The 26,384-nt window shown below is 43.2% G+C and overlaps 1 protein-coding gene across 1 annotated transcript in view; it reads right to left on the bottom strand.

The window, feature by feature from the left end:
• LOC311244266 (uncharacterized protein) overlaps positions 1-25,965 on the bottom strand; it is a 55,831-nt gene extending 29,866 nt beyond the window's left edge. Inside the window, exons 1-4 of the mRNA XM_084333682.1 lie at positions 25,865-25,965; positions 21,195-21,310; positions 20,908-21,063; positions 4,457-4,595 (exon numbers count right to left, since the gene is read on the bottom strand). Coding sequence (XP_084189808.1) covers positions 4,457-4,595; positions 20,908-21,063; positions 21,195-21,310 — 411 coding nt within the window. The 5' untranslated portion in view covers positions 25,865-25,965. The remainder of the gene's footprint in view (positions 1-4,456; positions 4,596-20,907; positions 21,064-21,194; positions 21,311-25,864) is intronic.
• Between the last annotated feature and the right edge of the window lie 419 nt (positions 25,966-26,384).

The following is a 26,384-nucleotide window of genomic DNA, read 5'->3' as shown; positions in this document are numbered from 1 at the left end:
GCCCTCCACGCAAGTGCCTTCCTCACTTTAAGGTCTTGCTCGGACGAGTTGACCCACGAGCCCAGGTACTTGAAATCACTGACTTCCTTTAGAGCAGAGCCTCCTGTTGTCCTTAGAGGTGGATGATCCGGGAGGATGTTATACATTATGACCTCGGTTTTCTTGGCATTTAGCCTAAGGCCAACCTTGGCGCACTCCGTCTCCACTCTGCACAGGAGTTCCTGTGCCTGCTCCACCTGGTCAGAGAGTGGGAGGAAAAGGTCGAAGCAGGGACAGGTAGAAGGCAACAGCCCAGAGGAGAGGGTGACCTCCTGGTTCACTCACTTCCGAAATCTACTGGGAACACACTCGACAGTGGATGAAGATGAGGAGACGATACCTGCCGTCCTCACGAATCTCACTATTGACGATGGTCCCTTCACAGCCAGGGAGTTTACCAAAGTGAAATCCACACTGAAGCAGGGGAAAAGTTCTGGGCCGGACGGCATTCCCCCAGAGGTCTATAAGAACTGTGACCTTGACAACATCATCCTGGAGTTCTGCAACCATGCCCTGATGAAAAACAACCAGCCTGATATGTGGTCTCTCTCTAACATCATCCCAGTGCCTAAGTCCGGAGATCTCTCGAAGCCAGACAACTACCGTGGCATAAGTCTGACATGTGTCATTGCAAAGATGTACAATCGCATGATACTAAACCGGATAAGGAAAGCCATCGACCCCCACCTCAGGGAGAACCAAAATGGTTTCCGAGAGAAGAGGACCACTGTGGCCCAGATCTTGGCCTTGAGAAGAATCATCGAGGAGGTTAAGAAGAACAACCTGACAGCGGTACTGTGCTTTATCGACTTCAAAAAGGCTTTTGACTCGATACACAGAGCCGTGATGATGAGGATACTCAAGGCCTACGGAGTCCCTCCCAATCTACTCCGGGCCATAGGGACCATGCACACGGGTACAAGGGCCAAGGTGGTAACCCCAGACGGCAACAGTGAAGAATTTGACATCCTGGCTGGAGTGATGCAAGGGGACACCCTTGCCCCCTTCCTTTTCGTCATAGTCCTCGACTATGCGCTCAGGAAGGCCATCAATGGACGGGAGCAGGAACTTGGTCTCACAATAACCCCAAGGAGATCGAGACGACACCCCGCCATAGTCCTAACAGACCTTGACTACGCGGACGACTATATTAATATTACACTAATTACCCTCCGGCTCGAAGGACCAATTGTAACTGAGGGGTACAATTCCCTGACTGTATTGATAAGTATGGTATCATTAAACCACTACCGCTTTATGTACTTTAACTACTGGCCATACAGTACACGATATCTAAATATGATGAACACTTTCCACAATGAAATCGGTTCCAGTCAAAGGTAATAATCAAATATTTAATGGAGCAAAAGGTACATAGAATATTTATCTTACATTTATCATTTGAATGCACTTGTAAGGCAAATGAGTACTCGTAGGCAAATCAACACTGAATGTCCAATCTCTGGTTTGCAGGAAGCAAGTATACAACCTGGCTCTTAGGGAATTATATCTATGGTACACTTAATGATATAGCGGGATATTCTGGAGGGGGTCCTCCCGGTTGTAAGCCGGTAGGGGGGGTAGGAGAGCCGTCGGTAGTAGACCGTCTGGTCAACGATATCTATGGAGACTTCAAGTACAGAAGACAGTGCAATAGACTCTTGATCCGCAGATGAATACACCTTGGTTCTCTTGTAGGCTGTAGCTCCACAATGAAGAAGAAGATAGGCGACCTCAGTCTCTCTGAGCGCCGACTCAACTTGACTCCTCTCGGGGGTAAATCCAACACTCACAGGCGTCGGCGATTATCCGCTCCACAAATCACAGTACCAAAGCAAATATATATTCCAGCCGCATAGGGCTCAGCAGTCGTCGGGTAGGTAATCCAGTGTACATGTCCCTCGGTCCTCGCCTAGATCTCCTCGGATGAAAGCGCCATGTGGTCGGCCCAACCTGGATAAGACTCTAGATAACACGAGGAAGCGTTGGAGATGCTGGTCACTTTAGAACTCTAACCGCACGATGCACCATACACGATAGACTATTATTACTTGATAGAAATACGTCGCACTCGACGGTACAGTGCCAAACTCTGACAATTCAGTTATTAATTCGCACGAGGTCTCAATGCTATTCTAAGGCCAAACAGGCCATACTTCACCGCACGTCGTATCGTGGGTGAGGCTTCACGTTCTGTTACTAAGTTGGGAAGAAGGGTAAGGGACTTCTACATTTACTTGCGCCATATTTATATGCACGGTGAACAAATAGTGCCACTCTCATTTCGGTAGTCGTATCCCTGAGCGGAGCCGGGGCTAGTACGGACATGTCTCGTCGGTACCTTTGAACTTGACGCCAGGGGCTGGTCCCCTGGCGCCTGGTCCTTTGTCCAATAAGAGAATGAACTATTATGGGCTATAGTAGGCTAAAGGGATATTCCGTGCATATGTACAAGGAATATACAAGGGATATCAAACGACATACAAATACTATTCAATATATATCCATAAATAAATATATATATTCGGTTTAATCTGATCCTTCGTAACAATACCGATACCTGATTTTTGGGTATCGGCCGATACCGAGTACTGATCCGATACCAGTGCATGAAAAAGAAGATGAATTATAAAACTTTTTGAACATTTAAATTTTTTTCAGATACTGTTTACATATAGGCCTACTGTTTTTTAGTAATAACTAGAAAGTAATGGTATTTATTCAACAACAGGCGATTGTATAGATTCGTATCATTAATTGACAACTGTGCTCAATGAGTTAGGGCATTTGCCATGTTGTATGGCAAAACACATCATGGGAATACTATGACTAGCTTGTGGTGATATAACATAATTCACCCACGGAACTGTTGTTGGGACATCCGGGTTGTACAGTAGGTGGCGGTATGCGCCTTTCTGTGGTTGTGACCCGCCATTAACCCCCATAGAAGAAGAATAAGTTGTTGGGACATTGCACGTTGGACATTATACGTTGTTGCTATCCTGAAGGCACCGGTTCAGTTAGCTAGTAACAAGACGGGTGTATGTTGTGATTTTGCACAATAAATATTCAACATTCTCTTTTGAGACTCCGCCTCAGACTCTTATCCTTTGGCACTTGGAACTTGCTGTACTTTGCTTGCAGGTCTGCAGCCATTATTGCTGGATTATGAATAGCCCCAACTTTAGCCAAGGTACCATTATCAAGCTAAGCTAGCTGACCTAGCTCATCTTCCCCGCAAGGTTTTCACATTGACATTTGATAACGTTAGTCAGCTAACGCTAGTCAGTATCTACTTGGCTTGAATCCGATTCACCGTGGGTGCATTATTGTTGATAGACGGCCAGTGTCAGGTCCTCGAGAAAGGACAGGCAAGGATGTAACGTTAAAGCGGATGTTGTTCCAATTAGCTAGCTTTTCAGCTAATGCTAATAACACCAGCAAGCGAAACACATCTGAGCTCCCCGTCACACCGCTCTGTCGGGACAATGGCATTTAAGAAAGTGTATCTGCTGTTAAAATGACAAACAGCATTGACACTTTAATTCACGGTCGATTAAAAACACGTTCATTTTATAATCCTCACTCTCCGCAGGAGATAAATTACGTCATATGGGATCGGAGGCTAGACTTGACGCATACTCGCCGATACCAGTATTTTAGGCTGTATCGGAGGCATTTACGATACTGGTATCGGTATCGGAACAACTCTAGTTTGTACGTGTTCCATAGTGATGTCAATTGGTTCTGTAAAGTACATGTTCAGAGAAAAACATTTAAATACATTCCAGAAGAACATTAATATGTTCAACTTAAGCTTCTTCTCAACTGACAGGCCTTTGTGCATTAGCTCTACATTTGTTGGACCAGAGCAGTTAAGTGCCAGTCCTGCAGCCCTATTTTGCGCAAGCTGTAATTTATGTGACCTCAATTGTCTTTGAGAATAAATAAAGGTTTGAATGAATATTAGCTAAAGATGGTGTCAAAAGCACAATCAAAAGGAATCCTTTCAATCAAATCAAGTCAGATATAACTTGCATTATATTATCTATATCTCTATCTGTTCAAAATGATCTGTCTCTGTATGGGCAAGCGAAAAGCATGGAGAGCGAGAGAGAGAGAGAGAGAGACGTGTTTTGCTCAGTAAATAATAAACTAAATGAAACAACTAGCATTTCAATCTTGTGGCCATGATCATCCACAATGATATGAATAAATTTGAAGAAATGTAATGGCTGACGCACAGACATATCAATCATGGAGCAGACACCCTCACCTGAATAATAACAAGCAAATTCGGGTAGAAGGAATATTCCTTTGGGCATTTTTCCATCACATTATGTGCTTTCCCAAATACCTATTCAGATACATCCCTATTATACAGTATGGTCCTAGGGGAGGTCTATCTTCTCCATACCTGCACGCTGGTCTTTTTCAAGCAGTCATTGAGCAGCTCACTGGTGCCCTGTTCCTCCTCTAGCTCCTCCCCCAGCTCCTCCTCCAGCGGGGCGAAACAAGCCTCCTGCAGCCTCCTCTCCTCATCCGTGAGGGCAGATCTGACGTACACACACAGACAAACACCAATACACCAGCATTTCTCATAGAAAGATTTGAACAAGATCGATGTACAATTTCAAAGATACATGGTTGACTGTTAAGAGATGTGAGGTTTTCACCTGACAGCAGTGATATACACTTGTAGGATAGAGAAGCTTATGGGATGCAGTGCTGGTTGGGAGGAGCACACAAATAGGGTATAATGTCACAATAGGGGTTATACAGAGGGATGTCCCGATCACGTTTTTTGCCACAGATACCGATCACCGATCGTTTATGAGTCATATCGGCCAATACACTGCCGATACCGATCGTTTTTGGTTTTGTTATAGCAGCTGGCAGTATTATACTGTAGGTCTCAAAGTCCGGACTCCGGTCCAGATCCGGACCGAACCACAACTGTCTCTGGACTCTGAGCAAATTATACTTTTCATATGTATTATCTGTATTATCTGTATTATGAGCGAGACAGCGGCAACAAGTCGAAATTCTCCACTATATACACTACAAGCAGCGTCTGTGCATGTCCGACTGCTCGAGTAGGGTGTATGCTCCACTGTCTGTGTGTCCGTCTACTCTGCTTTGGTCCAATCACATTCCTCCACCCACAGTCTGCTAATCTGAGTAGGGCGGGTCTTCACGGCATGCTTGTTGTCTCTTCCAGCGACCGACTGGGAGAGTGTAGTAGTGACTACACTACTCTGATGGAGGCCGCCATTTTAAGTTTTAAGTTTAAAGTGACGTCAGCGATCTACGGTACGACTCGACGGACAAAGGGGAATCGACTGGAATGTAGTATAAATGGAAATAACCACTCGCCTCCAATTTGCCTCATGTCGGTTATAAGGAGGTCATTTTATCTTCTTTAAATTCATTAATTAATATTATTATTTTTATTTACCAAATCATGTTATTTTACCAGTTGCACTGATTTCATTGTGCTATGCATGTGTGTGTGTGTGTGTGTGTGTGTGTGTGTGTGTGTGTGTGTGTGTGTGTGTGTGTGTGTGTGTGTGTGTGTGTGTGTGTGTGTGTGTGTGTGTGTGTGTGTGAAATTTGTAGGTCCCAGTGAGAATTGCAATCAGTATGTACTGTGTATTTATTTACCCTATTGTTGCTTTGTTGGTTAACACTTTGGCTGCCTAAGGTTAAATTCATGATATACCATAGATTGCCAGCGCTATTTGTCTATGGAGAAAGTCCCCTTCTTTGCAGGGCTATAACTTTTTAAATTCTATTGCTACATTGCCATTATTAGGGCCCATTCAAAGTCCTATATGTATTGTTCATTGTGTAGCAACGTTAAACTTTTTCATTCACATATTCATAGTAAAGTATGGTCTAATGTATAAGTATGTTTTCATCTCTTTCTGCAGCTTTCTCCAGAACGTGATATATAGCCCCAAATGCATTATATTGATGATGAAATACAGTTTGATGGCAATCAGCGCGATATAAAAAATTCCAACTAGACGTACTTCTAGAAGTTACTACACGTCATCTGATGTTGACCGGATGGGCGAGGGGGCGTTTATAATTCCGTGGGCAGCGTTATACCAATCATCTAATGTGGGTCAAATGTTGATAATAGCAGTTAGTATCGAAGACGGTAACGTTACACGCTGAAACTCACCCCAGTCTCCGCGCGCCGTTGGGCGATCATCGTAGAGTAGAAATCTTATCATTATGGGATATATTTTTACCCGGTCCATCTCCAGCTTGTATAATGGTATATACGTCCAAATCATGTTGTTTATCGAGTTATTGCCAATCGATCACTGTGTAGCGTGACGAGCCAGAGTCCCATGACCTATAGCGAGCGCCCGGAAGTACTACGGACGTCTAGCACAACCTCTATGGCACATCCTGTTTGGCGATTGCGCCGATCGGCCACCAGATGGCGCTCCTGAACCGCCAGAGAGCTCAGTGGGTTCTGCTGGTGGATCTCAGGCCAGCGGAGGGGACATATGAATCCGATCGCAGATTTTTGAAATATTGATATAAGGACGACGTAACGCGTCCTCCGGCAACTTTAGCATGGCCAGCAAAGACGTCTAAAGACGGTTCCCGGCACCCAAAGTGTTAACACATTGACGACCGGCCCTCGCCATCTAATATGTGGCTGGAAGACAACGCTTTGTAAACAAACCGATGTACTTTTGGATAGCTATATATATACTTTATAGTATTGCTATCTGTCCATTCTCATTGTCACTTGAGTGCATAAACCGTGCCTTCATAATGGCTTAAAGAAAATAAAAATCCATCGGTTGGTTGTTATTTTATAGCGTCGTGAATATAAGCTTTATCGCAGTTTTCGTCTCGTATTTTTTCTGGAAAGCTATTTATAGGGCTAAAGGCTAGTTACATTATATCGAACGGCATTTCTGTTGTATATATACGAATGAAATAAAACAAACTGCTTAGCATCCGGACTATTACAGAGCATCTATGGATGAAATGGGGGCGGCGGGGACGCCGATTAGTATTATTGATTAGCAATACAGTGTGCGTTCAAGTAGCCACATTCACTGATCGATGACTTGCGTTTTACAACAATGTCCAATCCGGCTGTAATTTGGGGGAAGAGTGTCCTACCGTCAGCCCATGTGATCGCCGGCAGCATTTCCCCATTATTCATCGGCATCTGGTAGATCGATATGTCCATTGGCTGATCATAAATCCCATTATTCCAGGCTGAAATCTGCGCTTCGAACCGTGATCAACGGTGGAGGATGTTCGCTTGGGATCCAGGCTCATATGAAACGCCCATAGACAGTAAAAGAATTTTTTTCCCCATTCGCCCTCAATGATACTGCAGTGGAGCGATGGCGCCCCTAAGAGGATCTGGCCGGTATTGCATGTCGCCGATTTCAAGGAGGCGGGTAAATCTGCAGAGTCGATCGGGGATCTTGATCCGTTTATTAATATGGAATAAAACAATAACAACTTGCCACGAGTTAACTCGTGGCTCTGGTCCTCAACGCATGGCACCGAAACCCGAGTTAACTCGTGGTTGGGCGGAAAAGTGTTAAAAAAAGAAATAAAGCAATTTAAATCAGAATATGTCCCATGTCTGACTATTTATGAATCTATTGACCATTTCAAGGAATGTTTGGTTACTCGGCTTCTACTGAACTTATTGTGAATCAGCTGATAGGGTTTGACTAAAAAAGGCAAAATAATATTTTGGGTTTGGCTATACTATACTTAAAGAATAAATATAGAATTGCATTTATTAACGAAAACTAGACAAAAATGTCATCCGTTTTCTGCGACTAAATCTAGACTAAAACAAAAAAGACAAAATCAAGACTAAAACTGACTAAGACTAAAATGCTCAGACCTGTAGTTGACTAAAACTGACTAAACGAAAAATAAATGAAGGTGACTAAATATGATTAAAGCGGAAAAGGAGCATTTGACACATTACTAAGTCTAAAACTAAAATAAAAATAGCTGACAAAATGAACACTGCCTCCCAATAAGATAATAATAATTCTTAACACATTCATGGCCATTTGGATCCGTCTAAAATCACTGTAGACAGCCAGGATTTCTAAACAGACTTGCATAGTCCGTGGGGCTGTTTGTAGCGCTAAATCTATACTTTATAGTATTGCTATCTGTCCATTCTCATTGTCAATTGAGACCATAAACTGTCCCTTCAAAATGGCTTAAAGAAATAATTTTTTCATCAATACGTTCTCATTTTATGGTGTCTTGAATATAAGCGTTATAAGGGATTTCGGCTGGGATATTTCCTGGAACGCGAGATACAGGGCTAATAGCTACTAACATTAAATCCAATGGCATTTCGAATATATAGAAGCTACAGTTAAAACTCAAACTGCATGTGATCGGTATGATGGTCCACCACGAATGCATGAAAGGGGGGGCGGGGGACGTCGTTTCTGATTATTGATTACCAATAATGAGGCCTCATTAGCCTCATTCGCTGATCGGGTGGATGGCTATCATAACAAGCGCAGATCAGCATGTAATTTACGTGAAAAAGATCTTACCATGGGCCAGTTGGATCCCCCAAAGCATTTCCCAGTTATCGATCGCAATCTGGTAGATCCATATGTCCATTGGCTGATGATATATTCCTTTACTGCATAGTGAATTCGGCGTCGCAAAACATATTCCAAGCTAAAGGCTGCACATCCAGAATCCAGCTAACTGGAAACTAGGGATGCCCCGATCGATCGGCCACCGATCGTTATCGGCCAATAATCAGTATAAATATGCGATCGGTGATCGGTGATAATGCTTTATTTTCGCCGATCGTCAAAACCGATCGAAAAACATGATCCAATTCTGAGCGGAGATCTCACTCGCTGAGTTCTGTCTCAGACACACGGAGAGAGCTGCGGCATCTGCAGAGCCGCAGATATACCCTTCTGAGGGCATGCTGAATGTTAGGCCTGCCGCGATAAGCAATAAATCGATTAATCAGCGCGATAATTAAAATGAATGCAATGATTTTGACGGGCGCGATTAATTGCTATTTGCGCGTTTGTTTTAACACTTTGAGCGCCACGCCTGGTTTTCCGTTTTACCGCTTGAATGCCACCATCGGCGCCAATGTTAACGTTAATATCGCCTAATCTATGTTTTAAATTATGGCTATGTGTCTAATCTGCCCATCGCATTATCAAAGACTATTTTCCAGTCAGTGCTGTGAAGGCAGATTGTTTTTTTATCGCGTCGTTTCCGTTTCAGAGCAGTTAGAAAAGCCCCCGTTTTGATATAAAAAACAGCTCATTCTGGAGCATTCTATGAAAATCGTCTTTTAGTGGAATATTCCACAACGTTGATATTCGTCGGCCTTTTTATTAATCGTTTTCAAATAAACGCTAGATGATCAATATTATACGTGCACGCAAGCACATTACGGCCGCGCACTGGTAATCGCTCCGTTGATTTCCTCACAGACTTTTACAGTGAAACCGAAAGAAGACATTTCACAAAACAGCTTATAACTTCATCAAACTTACTCCGATTATCCTACCACTGATAACATAGAGTCCTTACCTGACATCAGATGGTATCCAACTGGTATATTCCAATTCCTGATCACCATTCGAAAAAATCGATACGTGTATGGATCCAACGCGACACTGTAGATCTCCATGATCCGCGGGGATCTGAGGCTCCAGAATGAACTGTGGTAACCCCGGCTGGATCAGTGAACTGGAAAATGTGGAGTACCGGATTTTTTTCCCCATTCATTTTCATTGAGTCCATTCCAAAATCACTTATGTCATCTGGGAGACGACAGGGGGCGCTTTTTTCCACAGTGATCACCAGCGCAGCTCGGCTATACTCGGGTAGGCTCGGGTGATGCAATAATTTTTCAGATCGCAAAAAAAAATTAAAAATCTGAGAAATCTCGTGAGTGGCACACAACCACCTATAAAAAACCCCGAGAAATCTTGTGAGTGGCACGCAAAGTGTTAATGAGGCGGAACCAGTACCCCTCGTCAGTCACTCTCCGTGTGGGGGGCCGCTGGCCTTAATACAGAGCACAGCACGGGAGCTCGCCTATAGCAACGCCACATATAGCTTAACTACATTTCTCAATAGTGTTGCTCCTTTTAACCAAGTAGCGTTATTTGTAGTGTAACGTTAGCTATTTTTAGACCCAAGTAGTTACTCGCTACTGCCCGGAGAAACTGGACTGCTAAATAAAGATTAAAGATCTAGCGTTCGTTGATGCTCATTCAATGCTAACAACATTAGCTAAATAGCTAACAAACGAAATACAACGTATAGCATAGCTACAACACAGAATAACATTAATACAATTACATGCATCATTGTTTACAATGAACGGGTGGAGCTAGTCAAAGGACTGGACACGGGGACAAGTTAAACATGAATTAATTTATTATAACAGGTAATCGAGTTGCGCTCTCGTGCCTACGCCTCCCCAGCCCTTCCCAGAGACAGTCGCATTTCTCTCCTCTCCCCAGGCTCCTCAAGGCCGTTCCTACCGCCGCCTCTACTGCTCCATGGAGCCCGACGCTGCTATGCTCTGCTTCGTGCCGGTTGCCGGACTATACTCAAATCAACTCTAAATGGATCTAATCAGTGGATTGCATATTTTCTTCAAGAAGCAGAATAAGGCTAACCCTCTTTGCCTATTGGGACATCATAATCGGGCTACCAACTTGAAGACGTGGTCATTTTTGGATTATCGAAGCTTTTGGACTGCAATAAGAAGATTTTGGATCTGTTTACCGCACACAGGACCTACCAAATGAACTGATTAAGACACTTGGACACTTGGACTAATAATGCATTCAGTCATTTGGACGGAGTTGTTAAAACTCACTCCACTCAAATCAATAGAGTTATATTTCACTCTATTCAAATCAAATTTAAAGTGACGTGGCTGGGATAAATGTGCCAGTCAGTCAGACAAAACAAATTCCTGGACCAAGGTCGAACCATGAGCTGCTGGAGTCGAAGGCCTTCTGGGAGATAAGAGTGGCAAGCGGCTTCCCCCACCCCCAATCCCTACCCAATCCCCCCTCCCGCGTGTACGCCCGGCGCCACTCCCACGATGGTGACGGCAGCCGACTAGTACGCGCGCTGGAGGGGGGGAGCCTAAGACTGTCTCATCCAGCCCTGTAACAACCCCAACCCACTCCCCCCTCCTTCCGTACATGGTGCTGCCTATGACGGCTTCCAGTCTGTTTGCGGTGGTGAATACGCATATGTCTCAAGGCTCTGTACCATTATTACTATCTAAAATGTAATAATTGTGGAATATTACTGTAATGAGCTGTATGTGTATGATCCAAGCGTCCTACGATCCTCATAGGAGCATAACAGAAAAAAGCATTCCATGTGAAGGTATTCTGTATTTTTGCATGTCAACTAATAAAGAAACTTGAGAAACTTGAAGGGCTATTCTATTATATACGGCTTTGACGCTTCCTCCTCATCATTGATTGCCTGTAGTAGCTGCATCTAACGTTAGTAGCTAACGTTAAAACTAACCTAAAGTTAGTTGTTCACCAACAATCTCAACATTTGTTTTATCATTAGCTCAAAAACACAGAACCGGACGAGACAAGTTGGCTGCTAGTGCTAGGATAATAACAACAATACTTCCGCTCCGGTCGGTGGGCTTCAAAATAAAAGTCTAAAAGACGGAGCAGTGGGCTTCAAAATAAAAGTCTAAAACACCGGAAAATACGTTTATTTTGTACAGCGTTTTCCTCCACGAGTACTCGAGTACATCATGTGATCAATCGATCTGGATTATTTTTGCCCATCCCTAATTTATCCTGTGCTGAAGTCTCCATTCCAATAGAGATAGTATATATTTTGGTGTTTATTTGATTATTGTTTCTCTGCCTTTTTATTTATTACGTTTCCAATTTTTTCCTCACACTTTATTAACATTTTGTACATGGTACCACGGTGCAAGGTACATTAATAATACATGTACATGTTAAAAGGATGACACAAAAAGCCAGACAGAGGGCTTGTTTCCAGTTTCAGTTTGTTTTATAATAAACAATCAAACTGAGCATTTTTTTATTTAGGATATTTAAAATGTCTTCCCATGTTAAATAAAAGTTTATTGCACTTTGAAACGGTGTCCTTGCATTATTATGCTATTATCATTATATTAGTGAATTTTTTAAAGAAAATTGAGAACTTTTGGGAAATAAATTTCTCCAAAAAAAAATGCTCTAACCGGTCGCAATAATATCGCTTATCGCGATATTTTCGGGGGCAATTAATAGCCCAGCAAAATGCGTTATCGTGGCAGGCCAACTGAATGTGATTTGACCAAAGCAGAGTATACACAAAGACAGTGGAGATAGCAAGCATTTTGACTTGTTGCGTGGTAGCGATGTCTCGCAGATAATACAACTACAAGTATAATTATATAATATATATTTTATAAAAAAGATTTAAAAAAAAATTTATATAAATTTTATTTTATTTTTTTATCAAAAACGATCGATATCAGATCGGTATCGGCCGATATGGCTCAAGATGATCGGTGATCGGTATCGGTGGCAAAAAACGTGATCGGGGCATCCCTACTGGAAACTCCATTGAAAGTCAAAAGAATAGTGCACTGTTCTGCCACAGGGCACACTGCATTATCGAGACAGCACCCCTAAGAGGATCTGGCCGGTAATGCACTTTTCAGAATTCGAAGAGGAGGGTAGATCTGCAGTAACGCTCGGTGACATTGAGTAGGTTATTACAATGGAATAAAAGCCAAAACAACCTTGCCACGGACATGTCCGTGGTTGGTCCTCAACCGTTGGATTCGAAACACGGATTTATCCGTGGTTGGCCCCGAAACGGTTAAAAGTTAATCGTGAGTTAAAAAAAATAGTGGCGTTAATAGAATCGGGCGATAGCGCGTTAGTACCGCGTTAACTTTGACAGCCTTAATATATATATATATACACACTACTGTGAGAAAATAATAATCACACACAAAGGGATAATGGCTTATAGCAGACTTAATGATTTTAGAATATTTCAGATAATGAAATTAAATGTTTATATCAGTCATGCCCAACCAGTCGATCGCGATCGACCGGTAGATCGCGCGCTGGTTTCAAGTAGACCGCGAGATTATTTTGGAAAATCATTTAATTTGATTTGATTTGGAGGGGAGGACAACACACGTTCGAGCAGTCCTGTGTATAACAGGCAGTCGGCAGCCTGAGCCAATCGATACCGTCTACATTCCGTACATTCCGGACAGCGAGCTTCACCCATAGGGATGCAAATTGATGCCTTTGTTTTCATGGAGTGGCATGAGTGGGGGTCGGGCCCATCACCTGGCAGGTACAGTATAAACATGGCTCTGAGACCAGCCTTGAGTCACTCGAAACTGCAAGATGAATGGAACACCACCAGCTAAAAAGAGGTTCATTCAGAGGACGCTACTTTTCAACAACGCAAGCAAGACTTCACTGCCGCCAGAGCCAGGACCCTCCGACGAGCTGCCGCCGCCAGGAGCAGCTCCAACGAGCTACCGGCGCCGCCAGGGAGCTGCTCCAACGCCGCCTCCGACGAGCTGCCGGATAGCACCAGCGTCAGCGCCGCAAGCAGAACCGGAGCAGCCAAAAGACCAAAAACATATAATTTCCATGAAGAGTGGGAAGAGGCTTACTTTTTTGTTCATTTCAACGCAAAATCAGTCTGTCTGATTTGCAAACAAACCATGGCTGTGCCGAAAAAGGGTAATTTGGAGCTGCATTATACAACGATGCACAAGAAACACTGCGCGCAACTTTCCTCACATGCAAGCAGAACTTCAACGTCAGGGTGAGGACACCGCACAGTTTGATTGCACACATTATGAGGAGCAAGTTCAAAGCATCTTGTCAGAGTTTGATAAGCGCTTCACAGACTTTTCAATACTTGAACCTGTTGCAAGCTACATGCGTTTTCCATTTGGAACTGTAGATGTGGATGACATCACATCCAAAGTGGCCACACTGTTTAATCTGGACAGCCATGCTGTGGAGAACGAGATCCTCACACTTCAAACTGACATTGAGATTAAAGCCAGGTCAACACAAGGGATGAAGGCAGAGTTCTGGGAGCTACTGCTGCCTGAGAAGTACCCCAACCTCAGGAGATGTGCCATGAACTTAACAGCATTTTTTGGATCAACCTGATTGATTGATTGATTGAAAAGTTTATTAACAGATTGCAGAATGGGTACAGTACAGTACAGCTCAATACATACAATTGTTAAGAGGATGCAGACCTGAGAAAGACTTTCGTCTTGTTTCCATCAGGGTCCCCCATTTTCAATTCATCATATGACACACATGACATACAGATAGACAGTACTGCTACATCTATACATTTATGACATACCAGATTTTCAAATACAGTACTGTTTGTGATACTAAAAAAAATCCAGAAGAAGAGTATATACATTTGACATAGAAACTGTGCATTGGGGGAGGTTGGGTAGGTGGGGTGGGGCTGCACATTGGAGGTGGGGGGGGGGGGGGGGGGGGGTTGGGTAGGGGGGGGGACACACTGTACATTGGAATACTGACATACATTTGACATGGAAACTGTACATTGGAGGAGGTTGGGTAGGTGTTGGGTTGGGTGGGGCTGTACATTGGAATACTGACAAAGCCATGCTTGGTCTTTATTGTACAACTGGGTTAGGACATTTGTAGGGGCCAGTTTTGAATTGCAGTCTCCCGTAGGTGTTCTTTGAGAGTGTTTTTGAAGGTGGGTAGTGATTTACATTCCTTTACAGCTTTGGGTAGGGCGTTCCACATTGTTGTGGCATAATTGCGAAACGTGTTTAGTCCCTTGTTTGTGCCGAATCTGGGTTTTACATGATTTGTGGAGCTCCCTCTGGTGTTGTGATCGTGGTATTCACTGACCTTTGGGAAGTATTTTGACATGTACATGGGTACCTTGGTCGTGTAGTGTATCTTGTAGACCAGGCCCATTGCAAGTTGCTGTACTCTGTCGTCTACTCTAAGCCATCCTAGGTTGGCAAAGTGTGCAGGGGTGAGGTGGGTTCTAGGTGTCAGGTCAAGCAGTAGTCTGACTAGTTTGTTTTGAGATGTTTGTAATTTGGTTTTTAGTGCCTTTGAGGTGCTTTGGTACCATGAGGTGCAAGCATAGTCATAGTACCCTTGAATGAGTGCTCCTGCCAGAGTCTTCAGGGTATTCTTGTTTACCAGGGAGGAGATCCGGTACAAGAATCGAGTTCGTTGATTGACTTTTTTTATTACATTGGATGCCATTTTGTCACAGGAAAGATTAGCCTCTAGGATGGAACCCAGGTAGGTAATTTCATCTTTCCTTGTGACAATATTGTCACCCACTGTAACTGAGAAGCCGTCTGTTTTGCTGAGTTTGTTATTTGAACCGAAGAGAATGGACTCTGTTTTGCCCATGTGTAATGATAGTTTGTTGTCGGCGAGCCATATGCAGATTTTGCCTAGTTCCGAGCTGAGGGTTTTTTCAACCTGTAATTTGTTCTCGTCAGAGACCAGCAGGGCTGAGTCGTCCGCAAACAGGAACAAGTTGCAGTCACAAGCTGACGACATGTCATTTGCATAAATTAGGAACAGTAGTGGTCCTAGTATGCTTCCTTGTGGAACACCACAGTTCACTGTGAGGGGGGGGGATAGGGTACCGTTTACCTCCACCATCTGTTCTCTCCCCTCCAGGTAGGATTGTATCCAGCTCACTGATAAACTATCAAAACCAATTGCTTTTAGCTTGTCAATCAGAATGGTGTGATTGACAGTGTCGAAGGCCTTTTGTAGGTCTAGCATGACCATGCCGCAGTATTTGCCCGCGTCCACCTCTTGCTTGATGTGGTCGTTCAAATAGAGAAGGCATGTGTCAGTGGAGTGGGATGTTCTGAAGCCAGATTGGAATTCGTAGATTAGATTTTTATCCGTAAGGTACTTTTCGACCTGTTCGTATACTATTTTTTCCATGACTTTCGAGATGGATGTAAGGATAGAAACAGGGCGGTAGTTGCCTGGGTCTAATTTGCTGCCCTTTTTGTGCAGGGGTGTTACTCTCGCTATTTTGAAGTCCTTGGGGACGTGTCCCTGTTTTATGGAGAGGTTTATTATGTGTGTGATGACTGGGGTGATGGCGGCTGCTGAGTCTCGGAGGAATTTGGAGGGGATGTTGTCATGGCCAGTGGCCTTGTTCGGTTGGAGGGCGCTCAGTTTATTGAGTACCTCATCTGTAGTTACCATTTCCAGTTTGAAATCGTCTTTGTGGACGCCTAGGTTCTTGTAGTATGCTACTATGTGTTCTACCCCATACTGCCCTGAGTGGGAGGGTAGTTTGTTTACCAGTGTTGTGGCTATGTTTGTGAAGAAAGTGTTTAAGTAATTGGCTACATCCAGTTTGTCTGTGATGAGCGTGTTGTCCGTCTTTATGTTTATGTTTGAGAACCTGGTTTTAAGTTTTTTACTGCAGCCTAGTTGATTATTGAGTAATTTCCAAAGTTCACATGGTTTATTTTTGTTTTCCTCAGTTTTGTCATTGATGAAATTTTTTTTTGCAGTTTTTATCATGGAGTTTACGTCATTTCTTAGTCTGTTTCTTTCTAGTTTGAGTTCAGTCACGTGGGCTTGGAGTTCACTGCTCGTGCTTTTGGTAAGCTTTGACTGACTTTTATGAAATTCAGAGAATTTTTTGTCTCTGGCTTTCATAGCGGTCAGTATTTCAGTGTGCATCCACGGCTCAGCGCGATTTTTTACCCTGGTGGTTCTTAGGGGGGCCATGTTGTTTAGTATTGTTGAGAATTTGGTTTTGAAGCCAAGCCAGGTTTCTTCAACCAGTGTACCATTGAGTTCATCTGACCAGTCCAGGCTCTTCAGTTCAAGGTTAAAGGCCTCGCTAGAGTACGTTTTGAGGTCTCTAGATGTGACCATTTTGTGACAGCCAGCCTTTTGCTTTGGCTTTTTGCGGGAACAGAATATCATATAATGATCACTTAACCCGCATGCTATCACCCCTTTATTGGAGATCATGGACTTGTCGGAGGTCAGGATGAGGTCAATGGTAGTCTGGGTTGATTCACACACCCTTGTGGGTTGGGTGATTAGCTGGCTGAAACCGTGCAGATCAGAAAATCTACTGAAGGCCTTGAAGACGGGTGCTGCTTTACGTAGCATATCCGTGTTCCAGTCCCCAATAAGGATTTTTTCTACGCCCTCCACCCCAGTTAAGCACCCATCAAGTGTGTCATAAAAGCCACTCTGTTCTGGTGGTCTATAGATTGTGCCTATTAGTACTGATTTTGCCCTTTCAAATAAGATTTCAATCCATACAGTTTCAATCTCGTCATGGTTAAGGTCAGTACGGTTGCTGAATTTGGTATCTTTGTGTATATACACACAGACACCACCTCCATACTGGTTCCTATCCCTCCTGATGATTGAATAGTCCTCGATTTCTATCTCTGGATCCTGAACAGATGAGTCAAGTTTTGTTTCTGTGAAACATAATATATTAGCCTTACCGTTTAGAAACAAATGTCTGATTTCAGCCAATTTCGGTTTCAAGCTGTTTATGTTTAAGTGAAATATGTGAAGTCCATTTGAGTTTGTTATTTCATTAATGTCGTCTAGTTCAAATTGTTTTTCCACTGTGGTGTGTGGTTGATCTTGTGGCGGTAGGTGGGGAGGGGGGGATGGGGTCCTGTGTTCATTGATGTTAGGAGGGGGGGTGGGGATGATCCTTTGTCCTCTGCTGGTGTATTTGGTCGGTGTGAAAGCCCGCGACGTGGGGGGGGGGGCTGGTTGCTGTCCTCAGATGTGTCTCGAGGCCCTCCGTTGTGGGGGAGGGGGGGTGGGTCGGTCAGTCTAGCTGTCCTGGCGGGGCTAGCCGAGTCAACCGGCGGGTCCCTGGTGCTCACGTCCCGCGCTGATATGAGTCCCCTGATTGCAAGCTCTCTCCCTCTTGCATCTTGGCTCCTCTGCTTGGGCTTCGGTGAGGGGATGTCGCCGCCTGCTGGTCGGTTGGTGCATCCGCTGGCCGTTGTGTCCTGGGCCGGCGACGGTGTGGAGATGCATGCTATTGACGGTGTGAGGATGAGCCGTTGATTCTTCGCCTGTTGGCGCGTTAAAACAGGTCCTGGGTTCTGATGAATGTCTCCAGACAGGAGCAAATACAATAAAAACATCGATTTTCTATCAAACTTGCCTGTCGGGGGTAGTCTCTTTCTTTCGGGATTCACCGTCAACAGTCTGTGAATAGTTGCCGCTCCAATAGCCGGATGTTTACTCTCCGAGCCATTCAACAGGTAAAAGTCACAATGGGACTGTAGATTTGCGCGTTTGTTGCCTTCCACCGCCGTTTCCTGACGATTCTGTGCTGAATTCAGGCACACGTCTGTAATCCAAAGTATGGCGAGCAAGAAATGCATAAATATTCCTGTATATCTTCTTTTTGCTGATTTTTGTTGTTGGTTTCCATGGGAACAGCAAGAGCTGGATATTCTGCAACCGTTCATGTCGAGAGCCGGAAGCGGCCTGTGTGAGTCTGCTTTCTCTCACATGAAGATATCATCAAGTCCAAGTACAGAACCACATTGACAGATGACCATCTTGTGGACTGCCTGAGGCTTGCAACCAGCTCCTACAACCCAGACTTTGAAAAACTAGCTACCTCTTCCCAGTGCCAGCGTTCCCACTAAGAGACATTTAATCAAAATAAAAAAAACAAGATAAAGGAGAACTATCAGTGACTGTTGACAGACCTTTTTGTGGAATTGTTTTTTGATTGTATTCCATTTTGCAATGTGACAGCTCTGTTTACACATCATTCCTATTCCCTTTTAATTGTACATATATTTTTGTTTTGATTGTATTGTTCCACTTTTGCTTTGGCAATGTAAACACATGTTTTCTCATGCCCATTGAACTGAGTGTGTGTGTGTTGTCAGTGTGTATGCAGAGTGTGAAATAAACGTGAGAAGTTACAGTTACAGTCTTGTCATTCTTGTAATTCCTACACTACACTGTTACAATGATATATAAAATAGCATATTATATTATATACCCATTCAATATGCACATGACAGAAAATATTATATGCCATATAATATTTTCTGTCATGTGCATATTGAATGGGTAATACTATTACTACTAATACTAGCCTTATGCACCTTATGACACTGTGAATACTGTGAATATATTTTTCAGTTAGTAACTATCCAGTTAGTGTAACGTTTGGCTACTTTAAATCATTGAATGTAGAGAGAGAGCGAGAGAAGCGAAAGCGAGAGAGGGCGAGAACGTGTGAGAGAGCCAGCCCCCCCCCCCCCCCCCCCCCCGCTTTGGGTTTTGTTCTAGGTTTGCGTTTTGATCGTGTAAGCCAGGGGTTCCCAAACTTTTCAGGCCGCGACCCCCAAATAACGGTGTCAGAGAGCCGGCCCGCGACCCCCACTATTATAGGAGGTAAAAAAAAAATTATAAAAAAATAATATATATATATTTTTTTAAATAAATGGAAATGTATGGTTGAAACATGCAAACGTTCAAACGCACACACACTAATAAGCATTGGAGGCTTTTAACCAGGGCCGGACTGGGGAAATCATTCAGGCCAGGAAATATAGTGCAAAATATAGCCCCAGTCAGGCCACTTTTTAAGCAGGGGGTCTGGATTCTGGTGCAGGCATTTTTTTATTTGTACCCTTTAAATGCCAGTGTTTGTGATGGCATCACAAATTATTGTTAAAAAACAGGCTAGCATATGTATGATTAGCAACAACACAGATTTGTATGGATTTTCAGTTTTTTAGTAATTGATAAAAAATACAATCTTATTCAACTTCAGCCCTGATCATAACACCACATATTCATTTTATAATTCTAACCCTTTAAATGCCAGTGTGTGTGATGGCATATATTTGCAATATATCAAATGCAAAGTAGATTTTTCTGGGAGAGATTATTACAGGCTAGCATGTGTCAATGATTAGCAGTTTTTTGTAAGGATCCCGCCTCCACCAATCACATGCGGCTCCCTTGTGTGTGTGTGAGAGCAAGAGAGAGAGAGAGAGATAGTTCTCCAACTTGTGTGAGTTGCAGTGATCTCCTGGTTGTTCCCCACCTAGGTTATCTAACTATTGCGCTGGTGCAACTAGAAACACTGGCCTGGCCTGCTTCGAAGTTCAGTGGCCCGACTGCATAAAAAAAAAAAATCTTTCCCCCAAATCATCTGGCGACCCCCCCCCCCCCCCCCCCCCCGCGACGGCCCGACTTTTGGAACCCGTGGTCTAAGCTGCCGTAGGTGATGATGTCACACTCGAATGTAAACAGGAAGAGTTTAACACACGGAGATGGAAACTGGATGATATAAAGAAACGAATAACCAATAAATATGAAGTTATGTTTAAACTTCTGTTGTCAAGCGTCGTCAATATAACTCACCCCCTTTCCTCACGAATGGAACTAGTGCTTTGAGCGTTTTCCAGGGTTAGCAGCTAACGCTAGTTAGCTTAGCATAGTCATCATGGATAACTTGGTTAGCAGCTAATGTTAGCCCATTGCTTGTGTCAATTAAATTGCATGTAATTTAAGGTCTGCGCTGGTCATGTGTCTAATGAAATGAGCAGCTCTGCGCAAAAGCAAGTCTCATCTCAGCCGCAACGTGACAACATATACTCGATGTTCACGATATAGTAATTTACTACATCTCATGTAGAACAAGCCGCGATACATCGAGTATACTCGATATATCGCCCAGCCCTATACTAGACTAGACCTTCTCCTATTAGGCTATAATTTATCTTACCTGGCTGGCTGCTGTGGCTCTCTGTCTGAAGGGACAGGTTCCTCTTCTGCCTCCTCAGGGGGGGTGTGGATAGCTGCTGGGGCAGGAGTTGGGGTTGGCGCTGGGGCAGCTGCTGTTGATGTGGAGCCAGAGTCCTGGACTGGGGGCTTTGGTGGTCTACAGGAGTCAATTTGTAAGACAAATTTAAACTTTCTCAACCACATGGTACTCACGGAGAGTGAGTAAGTGAGTGAATGACAAATTGAAATCGAATGAGTCTGTACTGCATGGTGTTTTCCTCGCCGTACCCGAGTGTGTTGACCTCTGACCCCCCGCAGGCCTCAGCCACGGCTCTGGTCGCCTCCTGCTTCACCTCCTCCAGCTGCCGCTTCAGTGGCTTTCTTCGAGAGTTAGCCTTCGCCATCTTACACACACAGGGAAAACATGTCTCAATACCTTTAATCCTACATTTCTTGGGGTACTACTTTATTATTTTATTCATTATCTCCTGAGGGACATCGTCTTTTTTAATTTTGCATACAGTATATCCCCGAGACACACATAGTACATACTAATAATACTCATTCGATCAAGAGTCTCATAATCAACCTTGAAACTCATAACTTGATTTTAGAGCTGGGAAATTCATCTAATTTACTATGTTGGCTTCCAATGATTATGAAAACCAGATTATTGACTTTCAGTTTAATTATGTTTAAATTTCAAGGAAATCCACATGTTATTTTAAAAAAGTTCAATAAATGCATGTTTCCAAAGTCAGTGAGTAATCATGTAAAATTATCACAATCTCAATATTGACCAAAATAATTGACCAACCCACCCAAAATATGACAAATGGGCTTGGAAAGATGTCTGGCTGCAATCTACCATGGATACAGTCCTGCTGAACTGTTATCTGCTAGGGACTGTAACAAACTAATTGGTGATATCATGTGACTTAGTGAACCGTCCTTCTGACTCAGTGTAGAGGCAGTAAGATATGCCTTTACATGCCTTTCTATTTCATTTTAACATTTTCCAGAAAATATTCATATTTTTTTTCCTGTATACATTTTATGCTAATAATCTTTTTGTGTTTTTTCTTTTTTTTCTCTTACATTTGCATTACCTTTACCTATCAGTCAGCAAGCCAGATCTGTCTGCTTGCTTTTTTGCCATTAAATTCTTCAATTCATCACCAAGGTGAACTTCTTGATCACACTGTAAACATTTTCAGGGGTGCTAACTAGTTATATTAATGGTAACATTTTGCAAATGTTTAATCTGGTGAAGCAGTTACTGTGGTAATGTTAGCCATAGACAATCTGATTTTTCGACAATATAAAATATAGCATTAATCTGTTAGCTAGCTACTGCTCCCGGGACTAGTCTGCAATGCTATGCAGTAGGGCTGCTCGATTAAATCACATTTAAATTTAGGCTTCCCACGATCATGAAAACAAGAGAATCGACAAAAAACGTTCATTGTGCCGCGTGTTGCTCTTATTTAAATGTAGCGCACCCTCCTCCCTTCACAGCGATGCGCTCCACCCCTCCTCTCAAGCCCAAACCGTAGTTTTAGCTCGTGTTGAGGGAGCCACAGCTTTTTTAAACGTCTTTGATCATTTGTAGAATATGACAGAAAGGCAGCTGTTGCGGCTACATGTAGGCTGTCAAAAAAAAGCTGCAAGGGGCTAAACAGAGGAGTATAACACTGTGACGCGCATCATATAATTCAGTTCCATGTCCGGAATATGCTTTTAAACTATTTATTCTTTCACTTAATGAAACACACGTACACATAAACTAATACTGTAGCGATCTTGCGTTACTTGCACTCTTACAATACTTGCGCTCTTGCTGTCAATAGAAAACATACGCTCCCTGAGCCCACCCCTTCTTTCTGTAAAATGTCAACACAAGTGAAAAAGTTAATGAAATCCCATATGAACACAACTATTGCCGCCAAACCCCAGCGAACACGCCCAACACCTAAGTGACAGTACAACTAACAATACAACACCATAAACCATAGAGAATACTGAAACGTACATACAGTATATGGCTTCTACAGCAGCCTTTGGTCGACAAGAAAGGTAAAACTAATTGAGTTGTCGTCATATGATGCAGGGTTCGACATTGCATTTGTGACTAACGCGGTTGCATCAGTTGAGCAGAGACTCTTGTTTACTTTTCCTGGATCACGGCTAACAGCAATACACCCTTGAACGTTTGGCTGAGCTTCACAAAAGATATGGAATACAGTAAAACGCAACCTGCAGCAAGAGTAATTTGTGCAAGCAAGGAGGCACCCCCAATATGACAAAGCATTTGCTTAAACCCTCTGTGCACGGTTTTCAACGTGGTGTGGTCCCCCGAGGTAGCAATTTCAGTGTTAACGTTACAACAACGTTACCGTTACAGGTTATAATATCTCCTGTGCTGCACAAGCACTGACTAGCGTGGACATGGAGATAGGTCTGGCCATGCAAGACACTTGAGTATAACAATAGTGTCAGCTATTGACAGCTGACATCCGTCTTTTATATTATAGATTAGGTACCCAAATGAACAGTGCAAGTTCACCAAGCACTGAAGGATATGGCTGGCTTTTGTTGTGATTATAAAAAGTGAATTAAGTATGTATACCTTTATTCATGGCCTTTTCTAAACTGTTTAGTTTTAAAGTAGAGCTGTGGGTTTGTTGGGAAACAGACAAGGCGTGGAGACAGTCTGCCCATGACTTGGGGGCAGGACTGTAGGTAACGAAGCCATCTCAGCTAAGCAATCAGGGTTATCTTATCTTCTATGCAAGGTTATAGCTGCCAGTCGCTAGGTAACCAAATTAGAGTTGCTAGGCAACAGACCTGGCGACGTCACAACTTTTGATAAGGGTGTAGGCTTTTTCTCTGGGTCAGAGGTGATGACGCTTAGCAACGCGAGATAAACTACATTCCTTTAAGATAAGAAGGAGAGAAAGCTGTGGGAGACACACAGAGGGCCCAGTTGATTCTTCGACACAAGCAGGTGCAGGCAAGGACAGAGGGAGATGGAGTTCTCCCCCGAGGAGAGAGGGGGTTGAGGCTGAACAGACAGAGAGAACAGACCCTTAAGACCTTTAAAGACTTTTTTTCCTCATTTCATTTTGTTTAGACCTCTGTTTATTGAAAATAAATTCCTTTTGATATCAAATTGACGACTCAGCGTACGATTGTTCAAAAATGCACAGGAAGAGATGGGGTGTCTCAGATGAAACAACAAACCAACAACACAACGCAGAGACAGACGACACGGACGGAGGCGATGAATGGTCATTCCAAGCCATCGTCATAAGGCTGAGACACCCTTATCTCCCCGTAGAATTTTTAACAATCGTACACCGAGTCGTCCATTTTATATCAATTTATTTAGCCTACATAACAGAAGTCTCTAACAGAATGAAATGAGGGAAAAAATGCAGTCTTTAAAAAGGTCTTAAAATCTATCCGTCTCATTCTCTCTCTCTCTGGTTGTGCAGCCTTATCTCTCTGTAGCTCGCTCTCTCCTTCCAGCCTTTCCTTGTCTCTTGTTGTAATGTACTCCCGTGGCTGTCTCTTGAACACTGCCCTGAAGAGCGATTTACACTCCTTTTTCTGTAACTTGTTATCTTTTAAGGAATGTTACTATCTCGTTGTCACTAAGCGACATCACCCTTAGCCCAGATCGAACAGCAAGCAACCGTTTTTCCTGTCATTCTTATCTTAAAGGAATTTCCCCTCCCCCTTCTAGCTGGTCTAATTCATATCTCTGGTAACCTAGCAACCCATAACCTAGCAGCCCATAACCTTGGAGTCCACGTCTCATCTGTTTCCCAACAAACCCACAGCTCTACTTTAAAACTAAACAGCTTAGAAAAGGCCATGAATAAAAGGTAAATTCCCTTTTTATAATCACATTGAAAGCCAGCTGGCTTTCTCTCATTTAAAAGGTGCTATATATCAAATTTAAAAAAATTATATAACACACTACCCCCCAAAACATTATGTGTCATTAACCCTTTCACTGCCGCACTACCAAACTGCTAACCCTTTCACTGTCACACGACAGCAGGTTAACCCTTTCACCGCCACACTACAGAAGGTTAACCCTTTACTATCACACTTAAAATGATCAGGTCCAAAATGAATGTTGTTGTTTACATGTTGCGTGCATGTATCCCCTCCCTACTTACCATAAATGGATCAATTACATACTGGTGCTCTCTATAGCACCTTTAAGTTACCTTAATTGTTGTTAATTGTTGCATGGCCAGTCACCTACAAATGCAATCAAGCATCAGATTGCATAGCTCCGTTTCAAGAAAAGCCATAATTTATGCAAACAGTGCTGGGATGATAAACATTGCACTTTACAAACGCAATATTGCAATCTCGCTCCATCGGCGGGACCACGGTAGTGTAATAACAAAACAAACATAATATCACACCTGAAATTCCAAATCACAGTTAATTCCACAATGCAGACACGAGTTCAGTTCATTCCACAATGCTGACACACAAGTTGAGTTGAGTTCAGCGTCCCCCCAAAGAAATAAAGAGAAAACAACAACACGATTCCCGTCAGAAACAGACTAAAATAATGAAGTACTCACAGATACTCTCTGCTGGCAGGAGCACTCATTCAAAGGTACTACTACGACTATGCTTGCACCTCATGGTACCAAAGTACGTCAAATGTATATACTCTCTTTTCTGGACTCTTTTTGTATCACAAACAGTACTGTATTTGCAAATCTGGTATGTCATAAATGTATAGATGTAGCAGGACTGTCTATCTGTATGTCGTACGTGTCATTATGATGAATTGAAAATGGGGGACCCTGATGTAAACAAGACGAAAGTCTTTCTCTGCATCCCCTTAACAATTGTATGTATTGAGCTGTACTGTACCCATTCTGCAATCTGTTAATAAAGTTTTCAATCAATCAATCAATCAATACCAGACAGGATTTACAGTCGTTTAGCCTAGGTCTCCGACTCCGACCAGGAAATACAACGACCCTCGATGTTCCCAGTCTATACTCTATCTCGACGACGAACTGCGCACTGTGCCTTTACTAATAAATGGAAGACCCTGTAGCTAAGTTGTTGATGTTGTTGCGTGAACTCAACTCTCGGGCGGACCTCACAGCCTCTATGTTGCCAAGTCCCTAGATGGGCGGCGCCATCTTGGTAGGCAACAATAGCCTATAATATAAAACCCGGGGTCCTCGGAGAAATCAGATGGTCCGTGTAAAGATTGTAGTCTACTATCAATAAGACAGACGGGTAGATCTTTATGCTTGCTTCAGCCAGCTGTTTATTGTCGTCACACTTATCATTACAGTCCGTGCTAGTGTGAATGGCGTGACGTTTTCATCCGCCCTGCTTCTTGCCCGATCACACGAGATGCTTCCAGCTGCAGCCTATTGGATCACACCCACCTCACGTCAGATTCGAGCAATAGTATCCATCTGCAGA

This window comes from Notolepis coatsorum (genome assembly GCF_963971535.1).
Source record: "Notolepis coatsorum genome assembly, chromosome: 1".
Classification (NCBI taxonomy): Eukaryota; Metazoa; Chordata; class Actinopteri; order Aulopiformes; family Paralepididae; genus Notolepis; species Notolepis coatsorum.
Note: the sequence above shows the minus strand (reverse complement) of the source record. Positions and strands in the feature narration are given on the sequence as shown.